The 19,649-nt window shown below is 34.4% G+C and overlaps 1 protein-coding gene across 1 annotated transcript; it reads right to left on the reverse strand.

The window, feature by feature from the left end:
• Window positions 1–1,190: 1,190 nt before the first annotated feature.
• Window positions 1,191–9,336, reverse strand: LOC129000907 (zinc finger protein 830-like). The gene is made up of 4 exons (XM_054427986.1): window positions 9,101–9,336; window positions 7,264–7,490; window positions 4,135–4,304; window positions 1,191–1,422 (listed from the first exon to the last, which is right to left on the reverse strand). The coding sequence occupies exons 2-4, from the start codon at window positions 7,345–7,347 to the stop codon at window positions 1,278–1,280; spliced, it is 399 nt and encodes a 132-aa protein (XP_054283961.1). The 5' UTR covers window positions 7,348–7,490; window positions 9,101–9,336; the 3' UTR covers window positions 1,191–1,277.
• Between the last annotated feature and the right edge of the window lie 10,313 nt (window positions 9,337–19,649).

Raw genomic sequence — 19,649 nt, forward strand, 5'->3', positions numbered from 1 at the left:
ATTCATTGCTGAACATTTTTCTACTGCGGTTTAAATTTATTTGAGAATGTTTGACTGAAAATGATAGCTTACAAACTTGAACTTTTTACTTATAGTATATAAGTTGTAATATATTACAAGTTGCACGATGCTTCAAAATGGATGAGAACTCCTAAGAGAATATTGTAATTCTTTAAATCTACAGCAAAAAACAAACAGTTATATGAAATAATTTTTCATTTCTATCAGTTAAAGAAGTGGAAAACCCTGACACTGTCACTGTCTAAAACACTATAATACCCAAGTGGCCGTAATGTTTGAAAACACCATTTGAAGTTAGGTCAAAAAACAAAATGATTTAAAAGATCATTTACCGGATACTTAAAAAATCCCCTACTAAATCAATAGACTCAATATAGGGACAAAACAATCTCATAACATGTAGTAAAAGCAATAATACACCTCAACATGTTCAAAATAGTCAGGTCTTTTAACCTGCAGCCATTAAATCTATCAATGGTTTAACTGTTTGTTGTTGATGAATTATTTAGACAATTGTGTTTTAGAGGGTTGGGTAAAGTTACTAGATATTCAAACATGATAGACTCAAATGTCTAACATGATTGATAGCTATAGAATGTAAAGCTACAGGTACATCTGTCCACAAAGATTAGAAACTTTATCTTCTAAAGGAAAGCTGATTGACTAGTAAGAGGTTTTTTGAAAAAGGAATAGAGTTCAGCTAGCTTACCTAAATATATTAGAGTCCAGGGTCTAATAGATACGCAATAAAAGAGCTTAAAAGTATAATACACTGATAATTTCGTCCTGTTGAAGAAGTCCTACATCAAGACTTATTTTTACACTTATCTACAAAACTGTTTACTTAAAATACCATTGTTACTGTTATGTTTCATGTTCTTTTATTGTGTCCCTAGACTCTCATTGTCTCAGGTAAGCTAGCTTTCTAAGTCTAACTCCATTCCTTTTCATATAAACCGTTGTACCTTTATTTTTAATTTTCCATTACAATTACAGTTAGACAAATATTCTATTTCAAATAATATATTTGTGAGCTCCTATGTACCCAAAAAAGTTTTCATACCTCCCAAGGCCTACTGAAAAAGACAACAAAAACTGCTTCTGAATGTTCAATGGTTGAAAAACGTGTTCTACTACAAAACAGGAAACAAATTATAACACCAACCAAATAAGTGTAAAAACTGTTTAATTATACAAAATACATTATTACATATTTACAGTTATATATGTACAATCCAACATATCCAATGTAGATTTTATTTAAATGATTTTTTAGCTCTCCAATCTAAAAACTCATCGAAATCTTCCTCATCATCTGACGCATCTTCCCTCGCATTCTCGCTGGAACCTTTCGTTGCTACAGCTTGGACCGTTTCCTTTTTCTTCTCCAGATCAAGAACCCTGTAAATGTTTACCCTCTTATAAGTCGAACAAATCATTACACTTTCTAATCACTCGTTTTAATGTAAAATGAGAGGTGATTAAACCGATGCATAGATACTAAAAGACAGTAGACAAAAGTACTGTAATGAATGTTCAACCACTGGTTATTTGCAGTCACTTTATCGAAGAAAAAATCCAACACAATTAACAAATACAATACCGTATACCATTTAACAGACTTGGACTTAGACACAAACTAATGAGCTGCAAACTATACAATACATAGCAGGTAATTACCACAAGTAGATTTTGAAGTAGCCTAGGGAGACGAGTTTTACTAGACAATGTCATTATGTTTAAATTATGTTAGCCAAGCAGTGCATAAAACTTGCATTTAGTTGTACAGTAAATGATTGCACTGAACGGAAGGTTATTATGTACAACATAGACTTACATCAACAATTTTGTACCTGTTGCTGCATCTGTCAGTTAAATCGTCCACTGCTCTCTCAGTCCCTTACAATTTAGAATTCCCGGTATCGGCAATTCGACATTCCTTCCGTTAGCTTGTTAACCCATTTGCACCGGTTTATTTATTAACCAAAAATCCCAGTATCACAGAAACATTAAAAATAAAAATATATGCTTTTGACTATTGTTTATGATGATTTATAGTATTTTCTGGCTGAAAATAATAATAAAATAAATATTTTTATTTTATTTTGAATTTTTTATGTATATGTATATGTATTTAGGATTATAATATTTCTACACTATTTTATATATTTCTAAAAAATAGGTATATATACCTGCCACAAAAAATATTAGACTATTTTTTATTTTGTTTTATAGCTGAAAAATGAAAAAAAACATATAATGTATACAAAATTATATATTTTATATGTATATGTATATTTATTTAGGACACGTTTTCACTATTTTTCATACTTTTGATAAAAATAGTTAGCTGCCTATATTACGTAAATATGAAATCATTCAAGGAAAATGATATTTTGATGAACAAATTTAAATATTAGCCTATATGTATATATTGTAAGTATAAATGGTTCATTTTTTGAAAAAACCAAATTTTCAAATTTCATGAATGACGTACCAGTACGTCAGCCGTGATACTGTACATCACTGACTTGACGTACTGGTACGTCATCCGATGCAAATGGGTTAACAACCCTTATCATGGGTAAGTTAAGCGGTGGAAGCAACTATGATATTTTATGGGGAAAATCACCAAAGTTTCAATAACTTTTGAACCGTAACTTTTACAGCAATGGGGGCAGTACACTTTTGTTTAGAGTTAAAAGTGACTATATCATACCAAATTTGAATCAAAATCAAAAGAGCCGTTTTTTTTAGAATCCAATTTTCTGTTATTATAAGTTTTTATGAACAAAATCTCTACTTAAAATCAAAATAAAAAAAAAATTGGATAAGGTAAACGCACCAGTAGCTGACAGTATAAGAAACTATACGCACTTAATAATCCGTGGTTTTGAATAAATAGGAACTAAAGAGATATTACGGATTTTATGGGATTCTAAATTTAGTGTAGTTTTCAAATTTGTCACACAAAAAGGGGTTTTAAAATATATTTTATAACATTTTTGAACTTAATTCAACCTTTGTACGTGTTCCAGTGGCTGACAGTGAAAAAAGTGCTTGTACCAGTAGCTGACTATGTGTTGTCCCAGTAGCTGACACTGGAACTATAAATGTACTAGCTGCTAAACCTAAGGGTTTTATAATTTATAAGACGAATAAAATCTAACTTAATAATTAAGTTATAAATAAAATCATGTAAAACGTTATTAAGAAAATTTATTTTACATATTTTAAAATAAAAATATTTACATTAAAAAATATATATATTTTATATATATTTAAAAAAATATAAATTTTTTAAATATATTTGGCTTATTAATTAAAAAATTAAAATCATTTTATAAAAATGTGAGATTACATAAATTATAAAAAGCATGCAAATTTCAATGGGTAAAACTAATTTAATATTGTGCAAGTAGCAAATATCCCCTGTCAGCTATTGGAACTTGTATGGCTTTTGTGTACCAAAGCCTGACATTGATATAATTTTAAATCCAAAACCCCTAAAACCCCAATTTTATCATGAAATTGTCAACAAAGGTATAATTGATAAAAATAATGAGCCTAACCATTAATAATATTTAAGAAATTTTGCGAAATGACAAAAAACCAAACTTACCTTCTTAACAGTTTCATTAAGGGAATCGACTAAATATGATGTGTACAGACAGGGTTGCTTTCAAACCACCACCATTCAGCGAGTATGTGCTAAATTTCACAGATTTTTTTGTAATCAAATCAGGAATAAACATATGTTCTTCTAACAATGCAATCATGTGTAAATATTTTTAAGAGACCACATTATAATGTAAAGAAACTCAAACTGTCAGCTACTGGTGCATTTACCTTAGCACCTGGAGATACCACAGATGGTATGCCTGTCCCCAATCAATGGATTGTATGAACGGAGGTCGAGGGGCGGGGAGGGGAGAGGGGGCAGCAAACTTCGCTGCCTAGAGGCAGCAGATAGTTAAATATGTCACTGGAAGTCATTCATAATTTCCTCTTATAAAATTTATAAGAGAGTATTTATAAGAGTATTTAATACTCTCCCCATATACTATGTATAGGGAGAGAAAGCAACACAATGTTTAAGTTAGAAGAACATACCTAGACCAATTACGCAGCTGTTCGTCTATCTCTTGTATTTGCCTCTCTGTTGTAGCCTCCTCCTGATCGTCTTCTATGATCTGTGTGGAGACGGACGTTTCTTCCTTGATCTCTTTTTGAAACTTCTCCCATTCTTCTTGAATGGGGTCTTTGTATTCAACGTTGCGTGCCTGAGGCAAACAAAGTCATCCTGTTTAGCAACATGAAGTAGGCCTACTGAACAAACTCGTTAATTTGGTCCCATTAAAGTTAGATCTCTAAATAAACCATACCGGTATGCACTTAAATAATATAAAAAGGCCTACAGATATTGTAAACATGTATGAAATACTAAATTTATACATATTACAGTCCAAAAATTCCCTGATTGAATTTCTGTAAACATTTAATGTGATTGCCAGCGGGAAATTCGCCTTGCAGTAGTTGGTGCGACTCCTGGGTAGGGCATATCGGTGTAGCTAGCAACATTGGAAAGCTCTTTTGGTGTACCCATGGTGGAAGTAAATAAGGTGAGCTACCTCGTATCGTAGCCGGCTGCCGGCGGTGCGGGGAGAGGTATCGTGACGTCACCTTGGGGGCAAACAGCCTCGCGACCATATCGAGCAGTGACGCTGCTCTAATAAAATTGTAATTTTTAATAGTAAGAACCGGTAAAAATTCCTGAATCTTTGCATAGTCTTGGACTATTAACATAGGATGCTTATGATTTAAATTTTATTAATTTATTAATTTAAAATAACAACCATTCAACAACCGATCAAACTTAAAACTTTTTCATACTAACACAAAAAAGTTAGTCGGCTACCAAATCACGTATTATTTGGTCAGGTTTATCAGACCTGCAGGAAAGTTTTAGGGAAAGGTTCTAATTTAACTGTAGTATCGGTTGGATTTCGATAAGAGATTACTTTTTTAGCTACGAAGAATTATATCAAGAGGCAATGGAGCGCGCGCTCAGCCGATGCCACCGTTTATTGGATAATAAGGCCACGCATTTATTATCCAAAACACTGTAGCTACATGTTATAAGGATATACTTTGTACTCTACATTTTCAATGAAATATGTAATATTAACATGCGACAGATATAAGTTTTACATTAAAATACGTTCCAACATCTTCGTTTTTATACAAATTAACTCTCTTTGATAACAGTTGCCATAAAATTTGTAGGATCGGAAATTAATAACATTTCCTTAACGAAAAACATAGTTTATTACATTTTGCAATCTTATAAAAATATTTACGACCTGAAAGTAAACATGTAAAAAATTAAACATTTCATCACCTCTGGATTTTTCTTAACTTTTTTAAGTTTCTTTAGAAATTTTCTTTTTTGCCACTAGCAAAATTGCATTGTCTTAGCCTCCTGTTGATTTGTTTGATTTTGATACACTGCACAATGGGGCATTTTTGTAGAATGGAAAACTGACATCTACTGCAACTGGCGGTGAACACAGAAACAAAAACAAAACAAACAACACGTGATCATCCCCCGCACACACCCCCGCATCCGAGCCAAAGTTGTGACATAGATAACAACCCCAGTGAAATAGGATCCTAGCAGTCGAGTTGAACTGGAATATCAAATTTTTTTATTATGGTATTACAAGAGTGAAACAATTTTATATTTTAACCTGATTATAAATACCAATCACCAACTTATTTTTTAACAGAGTACATTTTATTTTATATACTATGTTAAATACATTCCTTTGCGTTAAAGATAATTTATTATTTAAACCACTATTTGCAAACTTTGGTTTTAGCTAATCAATAACGATTTGCAATACTTTAATAGGTACTTTGAATACAATTTGGCAACGTTAACCCTATTCACAGAGAAGACAATATTATATATTCTCTGTGAACTATTACGAAATAACCCATATTCAAACGGGGAAAAACACACTGCAGTCAACAGAACAACAATTTTTCACATAAAATATAAATACAGGAATAAAAATATCACTGATGCTATATTCATGAAACTACATTATTTGTTGGATGGCAATGTGTGATTAATACTTGGCAACTGACTCGACTCGCAGCATGCGCTCCGATCACGCGCTCATATAACTTAGCATATCTCAGGAAATAACGCCTCTAACGGTATATAGTTTGAAGGAAAGTTAAATTTGGATCTTTATCTAAAACTTTCCCGCTGGTCAAATGCTTCTAACCAAATAGTACGTGATTTTGTTGCCGACTAACTTTTACATGTTTAGTTTTAAGAAAGACCAAGTATAAAGAGTGGATTACACGATTAAGTTTTTAACAATTACAAACTATTTTTTCACAACACGCATCTTCCACTTATAATTGATGTCCATGTCAAGTTTCATACTTTTTCCTCAATTCTAACAGTTCAAAATGTTGATGTTAATACAGCAGTGTCACGCTGAGCTATATACGCGCGCGAAGCGGTTTGCCCCCAAGGTGACGTCACGTCGCGATGCGCAGAACGGTCTCAAACTCGTCCGGCTGAATAGCACACCTTATTTACTTCGACCATGGGTGTACCTGCAGGTCTACATTGTCGGTTGCTGTTGGTCGTGTACCTGCATTGAAAAATGACATTTCATGAACAGTGTGTGAACATTAAGTTCTGTGTTTTACTTAAAAAACCACCTAGTGAGACTCTTGGGTTGTTAATTCAGCTAATGGAAAAGAGGCGATGAAGAAAAGTCAAGTTTATGAGTGAGCACAGTTTCGTGAAAGCATTGTTGATGACCCTCGTAGTGGACTTCCTTCAACAGCAGTCAATGACGTAAACATTGAGAGAGTACAATTTCATCGATTGTTAATTCAAGATTTTCATGCACAACTTGTCTTACTCGCTCAATGCTTACGACGATAGATAAAACATACAAAATCATCTGACAGGGCATGTGTTGGAGTAATCTTAGTGAGGTGGTCGGGGGCGGGGGTGGGGGGGGAGGGGGGGGGGCACTGACAAGTGGGGGAGAAGGGGCAGCAAACTTCACTGCCTAGAGGCGGCAGATAGTTAAATATGTCACTGGAAGTCATTCATAATTTCCTCTTACAATTTTACCCTAACAGTCCTACTACAAGTTTAAATTAAAAGCGATTCGTAAATAAAACTTCAAACATTTGGCCCTACATTACCTTTGCATCCATGATGGGATCGTCAAAGAATCCCTCAGGTAGTGGATCTTTAGAATCCACAAAAGAGGCATCTTCTGTATCCATTGGTTCTTCAGCCACTACTTCCGTAGGTGTCAAGACCGAGGACGGATCCACTTGACTGGACGTTGGAACCGACTCTGTTTTGACTGCTCCATTGTCGAAAAACCCTGGTGGTAGTTTTGGTGCTGGTGCATTTTTTAAGATACCTGTAAAAACACCAAATGAGTTTGTTGAATTATTTAGGGTAAGGGCCACGAAAAAATATTGTTACATAACTATCATTAATTTGTCACAGTCTTTACAGTTTTTGATGATAATTTTAATAGCCAAAAGGAAATATTTTTCAGTAGGCCTATATTAAAATATATTTAATTTAGGTACGTTAATTTATCAAACTGTCTGGGTAGCTGAGTGGTTATAGTGCTCGTCTTCAAATCTGAAGGTCGCTGGTTCAATCTCAAGCAAGACTGTTTCAAGACCCATCTGCGATTCATCGTTGGGCTATCATTTAATGATGCTTTCTAACAACAGATCGACCTTAAAAAAGACAAGGGTTTGGACTTTTTCCATAAAAAAAAACATGAAAAATGCCACTGGCGAGAAAAGGTACATTAAAAAATAAAAATCCAATTTTACGATTATTAAGTATATTACACAAGTGTGCGGCAGCACACTAAGTATGCTACAGTCATTATGATTGGTAGGCTACCAATCATAATGATGGTTTATATTATGCTATTTTATAAATTTTTGAGTTCTACTATTTGTTTGAAAGTTGAAAAAGTCATGAAATGAATATTGACTTCTGTATCAAAATTCTTTCAATTTCACTTTGAAACCTATCATTCTACATTTGTACAAATTTATAGCTTACCTATATTTTTTCAATTCATGTGACAGAAAATGTATGGTAGGTAAACTAACTTATTGTGTGCTTAAAAATGGAACTAATGTAATGAACATTAAACAAATTTTAAGGCGGACTGCTGTCACAGCTCAGCACCTCTGGGAATCATCAATCAGCCTCAGTGGCGGTCCCAGGGGGGGATGGGATAGATATATCCCCCCCGAAATATTTTATATTTTATTAGCTAACATAAATACTGTTAGCTTGAGCATATATTAAAGCTCAAATACATATATGTTAAATATATGTTTTTAGGCTTTAAATTCCACATTTTTCCGGGGGAGGGGGACCCCCGGACCCTCTTCTTTTCTGGGGAATATTCCAGACCCCCCGGTGGCCATCCCCCCCCCCCCGAAATGGAATCCTGGGACCGCCACTGATCAGCCTTTCTGGAAGTTTCTTAATTTAACCAGGGCATTTTTTTTTAGAGGTTGGCTTTTAAGCTTGCATTTTCCCGTCCACATAGAATACAGATCTGTGTGTGGAACGTCCAGCAAAGCGAGTGGTGAGTCGGTAGGCTACAGTACGAAGGTGAACTGTACTGATAAAATGTTTGCCGCAGTGATCAGGATCCAAACCCATGTTATCGCTGCCTTGGACCTAAAGTCCTTGATGCTACCAACGGAGCCACCGACTCACCTAAATAATAATAATAATAATAATAATAATATTAATATAATAATAATAATCTAATTCATAGTTTAATAATATTCAATTGTATCAAGTCCATGTGTCGGATTTGATGAGTCCTGGATTAATAAAACTACGGTAAAGTCACACTAGAAGATTGAAATGTATACAGATCTAGTCCTAAAATTATATTTAAAGTTAAACCTACTAGGCTACTTAGCCTACATTTATATCAAGTTTACCAAATAGGTTAGGGCCTACTGTAAAAATAGAACAAACCTTTTAGTTTCTTAGGCGGAACAGCAGTTGGGGGCGTGAGTGGTCTTTTATACAGCTTGGGAGGGTCCGAGACATTTTTTGGAATAAGAGGGGGAGGGGCAAGAAGCTGTTTCTTGCGGGCGATGTTGTCTTTGTGCTGTTTAGAGTTGAGGTGGACAATCCACACTGCATCACTGCGAACTACGCTCTCGCATACAATACATGTCAACGTTCCATCATCCTTATATGTGAGATAATGTTAAAGAAAACTCTCCACAACTAAATATATGGCATCATAAGAATTACTAAAATATAGAATTTTACTATCTTCTCCCTGAATAATAGGGCCCTTCAATAGGACTATTATTGCAACATTTAGAGTAAAACATAGTTTAGATGGGCTAATGTATATTGAAAAACCTTTTTACTGGTGTCTAAAACAGTGTGATTGAAAAGTTCTGGAACAGTAATACATTTTTTATTACAATTAACTTATAGAGAAAGTAATGAGACTTAGTACATCAATATCAATTTCTTGTTTTCAAGTTCAACATCCTGTGATATTTATTTTACCATACCGGTACCGGTAACTACCTACAACTTTTGCATAGAACTGGCAAATTGTCTTTCAAGTATTCTAGGAAAGAATTAAGCTTTTGCTTGTTTTCTTTTTCAAATAACTAAGAGACTTGTTAACCCTCCGAGTGTCCATAGTTTAGGCCTTAATGTCCGCCTATTTTTGGCGCATTTGCAAGGTTTTATTAAAACGGATCTGAGAAGCTTAAAACAATGTTAATTCGACTGTTCTATATACCATTTTGTTTGGAAAATCATGGGCTTCAATATAATACATAAAACATAAGGAACATTTGTTTCAAAAAAAAATTTTAGGTAAAAAAAATTTGGAAAATTTTCAAAAAAAAAAAATAAGTTTGCGCTCAATGAAATTGTATAAATTATAGGCCTATAAATATTTGAAAATAGCCACTTAGTTCTAAATTTTATGAGGATTACAAATATATAATAATATAAGGAAGTAGATTTGCAAATAAATAAGTTATGGGCAAAAAACAGATTTCAGTACATAGCGTTTAGCTAAGAATGCATAGCCTAACCATAGCTAGGAATCTGGCTGATAATTTAAATCAATATCACTACCTACTTCTTCAGGATCATCAACCAGCCCTTCAAAATCACTTAAATCTTCTTATAATGCACCACGTATATCACTACTTTTGATTTTTAATACTAAAACAATGATAAACGTAATAAAACACATCAGTCCGAGCTTGAATAGAACAGCTGATCTTTATGTTCACATTGGGATTGGATGAACCCAATGGGCGATCAAGTCGGTGGACTTGTCGCTTGTGTGAACTGACCATGCGACCAGAGCACGACCCGACCAAACTCGACCAAGACAACGAATGTTTTACAAACTTCAGTGTCAAGATGGATGTTGTGACCTGTTCGTGTTGTCAGGTCTACAAAAGGGCAGTTTGCAACATTTTATGAAGATCTACGTCAATATTAAGACAGGTTTTTTAATTACACAAGAATGTGTTAAAAGCTTTGATGAATTACATAGAAAATTTGCTGGTGAAATCACGGGACAAGACACTTCATTGAGACAGTGTATAGGAAGTGAAGAAAAACCTGGTCGGGTCGGAGGCAATTCGGGGTTTGTGCGTGTCGTCCCATTACATTTTGTGCTATTTTTGGCAACGGCCAGCAGGTCGGACCCGACCAAACTGAAAAACTTTGGTCGTGCGACCAGGGTCCGACCAGCCGAACCAGTGCGCACTGTTCCATTTATTCTTAATATAAAACTGGTTGTATCCGACCAGTCGGAGTCGTGGTTGGGATAGCGCGTGCCGGCCCTAATCTAAATACCGCATCACACTGTTTCAAGAGTGGTGAGTGGTCCTCATATTTTAGAGGTATCAATTAGGAATAACTTAGACCTAACTTATAGAAAATTAATACAGTATGGGCCTATCTAACTTAGCCTAGGCGTAAGTTACATTAGGTACGGTAACTAAGTTCAGGCCTAAGTTATAATCTATTGAAAGAAAATTTTATCAGATGGGGCCTTCCGAGCTTAGGTTCTCTGCGGAACTGTAAGTTAGGTACTGGAACTCGCTGTCTCTTAACTAACATGTCTATCCAGGTTGTCCTAGGCCAAGGCTTATAAGTAAGGATTGTTGTAGCCTAGGCCTTCTAAGATTTTGTGTGAGCCTAACTTAATTCAGTAGGATTATGTCGACCTCCAGTGAACCTAGGCCTAATTAACTTAAGAACAAGGCTACAAAGCATAAAACATTTTTAAAAGGTGACCATGCATGTTTTGGATCCAACCATAAAAGGATATTTTGCTAATGGTGATTCAATTTTCCTTCCATTCGTGATCAATTTCTTTTTCTCTTGTGACATAAGACGCCGCAACTCATTTTGACTAATTTTATTTTTCGACATTTTACACTTCACTATTATAGGCTATATATATATTATTACATGGATAAACACTTTACTAAACCAACACCATAACAACAACACTGTAGTAAAGTGCCTAAATAATAAATTAAACGAAACTCAACGTCAACACCACATAACTTAACCCTAACCTCAAATCAATTTCAAATCCTGTTTAAGTTTGGACTTGGTTTGGTTTGGTTTGTTTCTTCTGGTTCTGGGGTTTGATTTTTTTTAAGACGGCGGCAATGGAAGAGCAGAATAAAAACTGTTGTGTGCGGTTAGCGAATAGATAGAGTTTGTATTTACTCAGGGGAGGTATAGATGAGGTTACGATGACAGCTGTGGGGGTCTGACTTAGGGGAGGTACGAATGAGGCATTTAGTTCTAAATTCCTCCGTGAACAGCGCTGTAGTAGAGAGCATTTTGGCAATGAAGGTTTACTAATCGCAAAAATAGTTCTGTTCATAAAATAAAATTATAAATGCCTCAAATTCAATTTTATTATTTTTTAATTATAAAATTAAACTATCATAACCTAACCGAACTAACCAAACTTGCTGATAAAGAAATAATATAACAAAAGTTTAGTAATCGGAAAAATAATTCTGTTTATTAAATAAAACTAGAAATTGTTCAATTAAAATTTTATAATGACTTAATAAAAAGATTAAACTGTAATAACCGAACCAAACCAACCAAACTTGCTGATAATAAAAAAATCTTGGATAAAAAGTTAATGCTACCAGCGGGATTTGAACCCGGGACCTACAGTATATCAGCCCAGCACGCTAACCATTAGACCACCGAGGCCGATGGCTATTGTCCGTTTTGTTACGGTAATGGCGTTCCCTCAGCTAATAAGAAGCCCACAGCTGTCATCGTAGGCTCTTCTATACCTCCCCTGAGTAAATACCCAGCTGTGGGCTTCTCATTAGCAGAGGGAACACAATTTGCGTAACAATACGATTTTCAGCTATCGGCCTTGGTGGTCTAGTGGGTAACGTGCCGGGTTGACAACCTGTGAGTCTCGGGTTCGAATCCCGCTGGTGGAACTAACTTTTTGACTAAGCTTTTTTCATTATCAGCAAGTTTGGTTGGTTTGGTTCGGTTATGACAGTTTAATTTTATTAATTTTAATTGAGCAATTTCTAGTTTTATTTGATGAACAGAATTATTTTTTTCTATTAATAATCTTTTTTATTTTATTTCATTATCAGCAAGTTTGGTTAGTTCGGTTAGGTTATGATAGTGATTTTATAATAAAAACAATTTAAAATTGAATTTGGGGCATTTATAATATTATTTTATGAACAGAACTATTTTTGCAATTAGTAAACCTTCATTGCCAAAATGCACCGTCGTGAAGTTAGCGGCTCTTTTCATCGGCGCTTTTTCGGTTTGTAATAGATGTGGGTTGGTACTCCTGCGGACCCCACAAACGTGTTTTGCAGGGATGTCGGAAACACAATTCAATGACAATACGGTGCGAAATGATGTTTTTATATTTATATAATGTCAATTATACATTGATAAAACGTGTATACAAGTTAAAACTAATTAATTGACGTATTTTAAAAGGCATATTTGAGACCGTAATGTACAATATACGTAGCTATTGGTTAACATAATGCGATCAATTAAAACTCCGAACATAAAAAGTGCATAATCTTTTTTCCCAAGCCCATCACATCAACTTTGAGTTATTCTAATGGTAATATACAATGTGTAGAATACTCAGTATAAATATGATTGAGGCAGTCCAGTGAATTACGAAGCTATAAGGCAAAATGTATATGGTTGATAGTAACTCGTATCAGGAAAAAGTGCACAATCTTTTTCCTAAGTCCATCACATCAACTTTGAGGTATTCTAATGGTAATGTACAATGTGTAGAATACTCAGTATAAATATGATTGAGGCAGTCCAGTGAATTACGAAGCTATAAGGCAAAATCTATATGGTTGATAGGAACTCGCATCAGGAAAAAGTGCACAATCTTTTTCCTTAGTCCATCACATCAACTTTGATGTATTCTAATGGTAATATACAATGTGTAGAATACTCAGTATAAATATGATTGAGGCAGTCCAGTGAATTACGAAGCTATAAGGCAAAATCTATATGGTTGATAGGAATTTGCGTCAGGAAAAGTGCACAATCTTTTTCCTAAGCCCATCACATCAATTTTGAGGTATTCTAATGGTAATATACAATGTTTAGAATAATCAGTATGAGTATGATTGCGGCAGTCCAGTGAATTACGAAGTTATATGGCAAAATGTATATGGTTGATAGGAACTCGCATCAGGAAAAGTGCACAATCTTTTTCCTAAGCCCATCACATCAACTTTGAGGTATTCTAATGCTAATATACAATGTATAGAATAATCAGTATGAGTATGATTGCGGCAGTCCAGTGAATTACGAAGTTATATGGCAAAATCTATATGGTTGATAGGAATTTGCGTCAGGAAAAGTGCACAATCTTTTTTCTAAGCCCATCACATCAACTTTGAGGTATTCTAATGGTAATATACAATGTGTAGAATACTCAGTATAAATATGATTGAGGCAGTCCAGTAAATTACGAAGCTATAAGGCAAAATCTATATGGTTGATAGGAACTCGCATCAGGAAAAGTGCACAATCTTTTTCCTAAGCCCATCACATCAACTTTGATGTATTCTAATGCTAATATACAATGTATAGAATAATCAGTATGAGTATGATTGCGGCAGTCCAGTGAATTACGAAGTTATATGGCAAAATCTATATGGTTGATAGGAATTTGCGTCAGGAAAAGTGCACAATCTTTTTCCTAAGCCCATCACATCAACTTTGAGGTATTCTAATGGTAATATACAATGTGTAGAATACTCAGGGTAAATATGATTGCGGCAGTCCAGTGAATTACGAAGCTATAAGGCAAAATCTATATGGTTTATAGGAATTTGCGTCAGGAAAAGTATCGGTTTGTAATAGATGTGGGTTGGTACGCCTGCGGACGCCACAAACGTGTTTTGCAGGGATGTCGGAAACACAATTCAATGACAATACGGTGCGAAATGATGTTTTTATATTTATATAATGTCAATTATACATTGATAAAACGTGTATACAAGTTAAAACTAATTAATTGACGTATTTTAAAAGGCATATTTGAGACCGTAGTGTACAATATACGTAGCTATTGGATAACATAATGCGATCAATTAAAACTCCGAACATAAAAAGTGCATAATCTTTTTTCCCAAGCCCATCACATCAACTTTGAGCTATTCTAATGGTAATATACAATGTGTAGAATACTCAGTATAAATATGATTGAGGCAGTCCAGTGAATTACGAAGCTATAAGGCAAAATGTATATGGTTGATAGTAACTCGTATCAGGAAAAAGTGCACAATCTTTTTCCTTAGTCCATCACATCAACTTTGATGTATTCTAATGGTAATATACAATGTGTAGAATACTCAGTATAAATATGATTGAGGCAGTCCAGTGAATTACGAAGCTATAAGGCAAAATCTATATGGTTGATAGGAATTTGCGTCAGGAAAAATGCACAATCTTTTTCCTAAGCCCATCTCATCAATTTTGAGGTATTCTAATGGTAATATACAATGTTTAGAATAATCAGTATGAGTATGATTGCGGCAGTCCAGTGAATTACGAAGTTATATGGCAAAATGTATATGGTTGATAGGAACTCGCATCAGGAAAAGTGCACAATCTTTTTCCTAAGCCCATCACATCAACTTTGAGGTATTCTAATGCTAATATACAATGTATAGAATAATCAGTATGAGTATGATTACGGCAGTCCAGTGAATTACGAAGTTATATGGCAAAATCTATATGGTTGATAGGAATTTGCGTCAGGAAAAGTGCACAATCTATTTCCTAAGCCCATCACATCAACTTTGAGGTATTCTAATGGTAATATACAATGTGTAGAATACTCAGGGTAAATATGATTGCGGCAGTCCAGTGAATTACGAAGCTATAAGGCAAAATCTATATAGTTGATAGGAATTTGGGTCAGGAAAAGTGCACAATCTTTTTCCTAAGCCCATCACATAAATTTTGAGGTATTCTAATGGTAATATAAAATGTTTAGAATAATCATTATGAGTATAATTGCGGCAGTCCAGTGAATTACGAAGTAATATGGCAAAATCTATATGGTTGATAGGAATTTGCGTCAGGAAAAGTGCACAATCTTTTTCCTAAGCCCATCACATCAACTTTGAGGTATTCTAATGGTAATATACAATGTGTAGAATACTCAGTATAAATATGATTGAGGCAGTCCAGTAAATTACGAAGCTATAAGGCAAAATCTATATGGTTGATAGGAACTCGCATCAGGAAAAGTGCACAATCTTTTTCCTAAGCCCATCACATCAACTTTGATGTATTCTAATGCTAATATACAATGTATAGAATAATCAGTATGAGTATGATTGCGGCAGTCCAGTGAATTACGAAGTTATATGGCAAAATCTATATGGTTGATAGGAACTCGCATCAGGAAAAGTGCACAATCTTTTTCCTAAGCCCATCACATCAACTTTGAGGTATTCTAATGCTAATATACAATGTATAGAATAATCAGTATGAGTATGATTACGGCAGTCCAGTGAATTACGAAGTTATATGGCAAAATCTATATGGTTGATAGGAATTTGCGTCAGGAAAAGTGCACAATCTATTTCCTAAGCCCATCACATCAACTTTGAGGTATTCTAATGGTAATATACAATGTGTAGAATACTCAGGGTAAATATGATTGCGGCAGTCCAGTGAATTACGAAGCTATAAGGCAAAATCTATATGGTTGATAGGAATTTGCGTCAGGAAAAGTGCACAATCTTTTTCCTAAGCCCATCACATCAACTTTGAGGTATTCTAATGGTAATATACAATGTGTAGAATACTCAGTATAAATATGATTGAGGCAGTCCAGTAAATTACGAAGCTATAAGGCAAAATCTATATGGTTGATAGGAACTCGCATCAGGAAAAGTGCACAATCTTTTTCCTAAGCCCATCACATCAACTTTGATGTATTCTAATGCTAATATACAATGTATAGAATAATCAGTATGAGTATGATTGCGGCAGTCCAGTGAATTACGAAGTTATATGGCAAAATCTATATGGTTGATAGGAATTTGCGTCAGGAAAAGTGCACAATCTTTTTCCTAAGCCCATCACATCAACTTTGAGGTATTCTAATGGTAATATACAATGTGTAGAATACTCAGGGTAAATATGATTGCGGCAGTCCAGTGAATTACGAAGCTATAAGGCAAAATCTATATGGTTTATAGGAATTTGCGTCAGGAAAAGTTTCGGTTTGTAATAGATGTGGGTTGGTACGCCTGCGGACGCCACAAACGTGTTTTGCAGGGATGTCGGAAACTCAATTCAATGACAATACGGTGCGAAATGATATTTTTATATTTATATAATGTCAATTATACATTGATAAAACGTGTATACAAGTTAAAACTAATTAATTGACGTATTTTAAAAGGCATATTTGAGACCGTAGTGTACATTATACGTAGCTATGGCTTAACATAATGCGATCAATTAAAACTCCGAACATAAAAAGTGCATAATCTTTTTTCCCAAGCCCATCACATCAACTTTGAGCTATTCTAATGGTAATATACAATGTGTAGAATACTCAGTATAAATATGATTGAGGCAGTCCAGTGAATTACGAAGCTATAAGGCAAAATGTATATGGTTGATAGTAACTCGTATCAGGAAAAAGTGCACAATCTTTTTCCTAAGTCCATCACATCAACTTTGAGGTATTCTAATGGTAATGTACAATGTGTAGAATACTCAGTATAAATATGATTGAGGCAGTCCTGTGAATTACGAAGCTATAAGGCAAAATCTATATGGTTGATAGGAACTCGCATCAGGAAAAAGTGCACAATCTTTTTCCTTAGTCCATCACATCAACTTTGAGGTATTCTAATGGTAATATACAATGTGTAGAATAATCAGTATAAATATGATTGAGGCAGTCCCGTAAATTACCAAGTTATATGGCAAAATGTATTTGGTTGATAGGAATTTGCGTCAGGAAAAGTGCACAATATTTTTCCTAAGCCTATCACATCAATTTTGAGGCAATCTAATGGTAATATACAATGTGTATTATTGGGAAACAGCGAAGAAGACTTCGATGATCCACCGAAACCCGTATTATTGGAAATAAACAGCGAAGAAGACATCGATGACCCATATATTGAGGAATCATGGTGCAAGAAACGAAAATCTGCTGATAGCTATTTTACGGGCCACTCTCCTAAAGCTATAAAATTAAAGAATAACACTAATGCGACATCTAAATTCAGATTACGCCCAGTCACTACTAAAGCATTTGTAGAGAATGACACTAAACAAGAGGAGGAACTAGTAGATAGTATAAAAAGTAGTACAATAACTAAATGTAGAATAAGTTTGAACAAGGAATATCCGCACGAGAAAGCTTTGCCAAATGGACTGTTCGATAACCCGGATTTTTATACAGACGTACTTGTTGCTGATTCATACATAGTAGCAGTATTCAAAAATTTGACTCCAACTAAAACCTTAGTATTTTTTGGAGAAGAATATTCGTCTCTATTTGATAACCGCGAGTTAATTCAAGGCTCGGTTGATGCATGTATTGCAGCAGTTTTAAAATCATTAAACAAAGAAACAATTATAAAATTAGTTAATGTGGAATCAAATTACTCCTTGTTGAGAGGACATTCAGTAACTGTAGCATCACCACTGTGGAGTTATTTTAGAAACTTAAACAAGTACGAAGCCATGCTAATGCCGTATGTAATACCAATTAGTGACCAAAGGAACCATTATTGTTTGATCATAGGCGATTTAAAAAATAAAGTTTGTTATTATTATAATCCTCTACCAGATTGTGGCGATACAAATACAATAGCTCATAGAAAATTTCGCAACTTCTTGTGTTCTCTTCAAAAAACACAATACAGATCAGATGACTTTGAAGTAAATAAGTGGACTTTTACTGAAGCTGTCGGAGTAACGCAACAAGACAGTTATAGCTGTGGTGTGTACGTTATAAATTTTATAGAGCGCTGGCTAAAAAAAAGAAAATCTGACTTCTAATTTTGATCCAAGAATTTACAGAAATTATTTAAAAAGGCTGTGCCTACATCAGTCTGAAAATGTTTCCGATTTATGTTTATATTGCGGAAAGGGAGAAACAAAATGCCAAATTTGGGTAATGTGTGACAACTGCAAACGATGGGTTCATTACAAGCCATGTTTGAGACACTTAAACTTAACATTATCGGAAGCACAAAGTGTAGATTTCTCATATCAATGTGAGCTTTGCAAATCTTATGAGCGAAAATATAACTGTAATCCATGGAGCGTTTGAACTATCTTTGGTTGATGGTTGAGAGACGTTAAATATTGATTTTTTGATGAATCACTGTGTAACAGACTTAGATCTTTCTGTAGATGAATTCAAATTCGTTATATAAGAACTGTAAGCCTTTGTTTGGTGTTTTATTGAGAAATGATTAAACACTCCAAATTGTAGCCTATATAATTCATTTGTATGCATTACAAACAAAACTCAGTAAACAAGATACAATTAGGAAAAAAAATGAAAAATATATATTATGATTTGAACTGCTACATAGTAATCAAATCTAAATTATCTTAAAACTGTACATACTACTATCATGAAGATCTGTCAGCTTTATAAGTATAGAAACAAGGCTATGGAACTAGGAAGTGCTCTTTCTGCACATTTACAACCCATAATGCCCCTCATTGCCCTTGAATTGTCCAGAAGAAAAGATGTTAAACATATTAGTGCAGTAAAAATAAAAGAAAAAATCCATAAACCTAAAAAAAATTAGCACAACCGGGGAATTTGGTATAGATGTTGGGTGTACCTTCCTTTTGAACATACTAAAAGTCCCCTAAAATTGAAGCTGTGCTACGGCCGCCATATTGGAAAATGGCGGCATATTTCAGTATTTTTCGCTATAGCGACTTTATTATTAGAGATACAGGAAACAGATAAATA

Source organism: Macrosteles quadrilineatus, unplaced genomic scaffold, assembly GCF_028750875.1.
Source record: "Macrosteles quadrilineatus isolate MER2022 unplaced genomic scaffold, UCM_ALF_1.0 Scaffold_8__2_contigs__length_117827958, whole genome shotgun sequence".
Classification (NCBI taxonomy): domain Eukaryota; kingdom Metazoa; phylum Arthropoda; class Insecta; order Hemiptera; family Cicadellidae; genus Macrosteles; species Macrosteles quadrilineatus.

What these genes read in the sequence shown, in the direction of transcription:
- LOC129000907 (XM_054427986.1), bottom strand. Translation starts at nt 7,347, where the DNA reads ATGGATACAGAAGATGCCTCTTTTGTGGATTCTAAAGATCCACTACCT. An exon ending in ATCCCATCATGGATGCAAAG is followed by an intron (nt 4,305 to 7,263) that starts GTAATGTAGGGC and finishes TGTTTGCCTCAG; the next exon opens with GCACGCAACGTTGAATACAA. An exon ending in CAGCTGCGTAATTGGTCTAG is followed by an intron (nt 1,423 to 4,134) that starts GTATGTTCTTCT and finishes AAACATTTACAG; the next exon opens with GGTTCTTGATCTGGAGAAGA.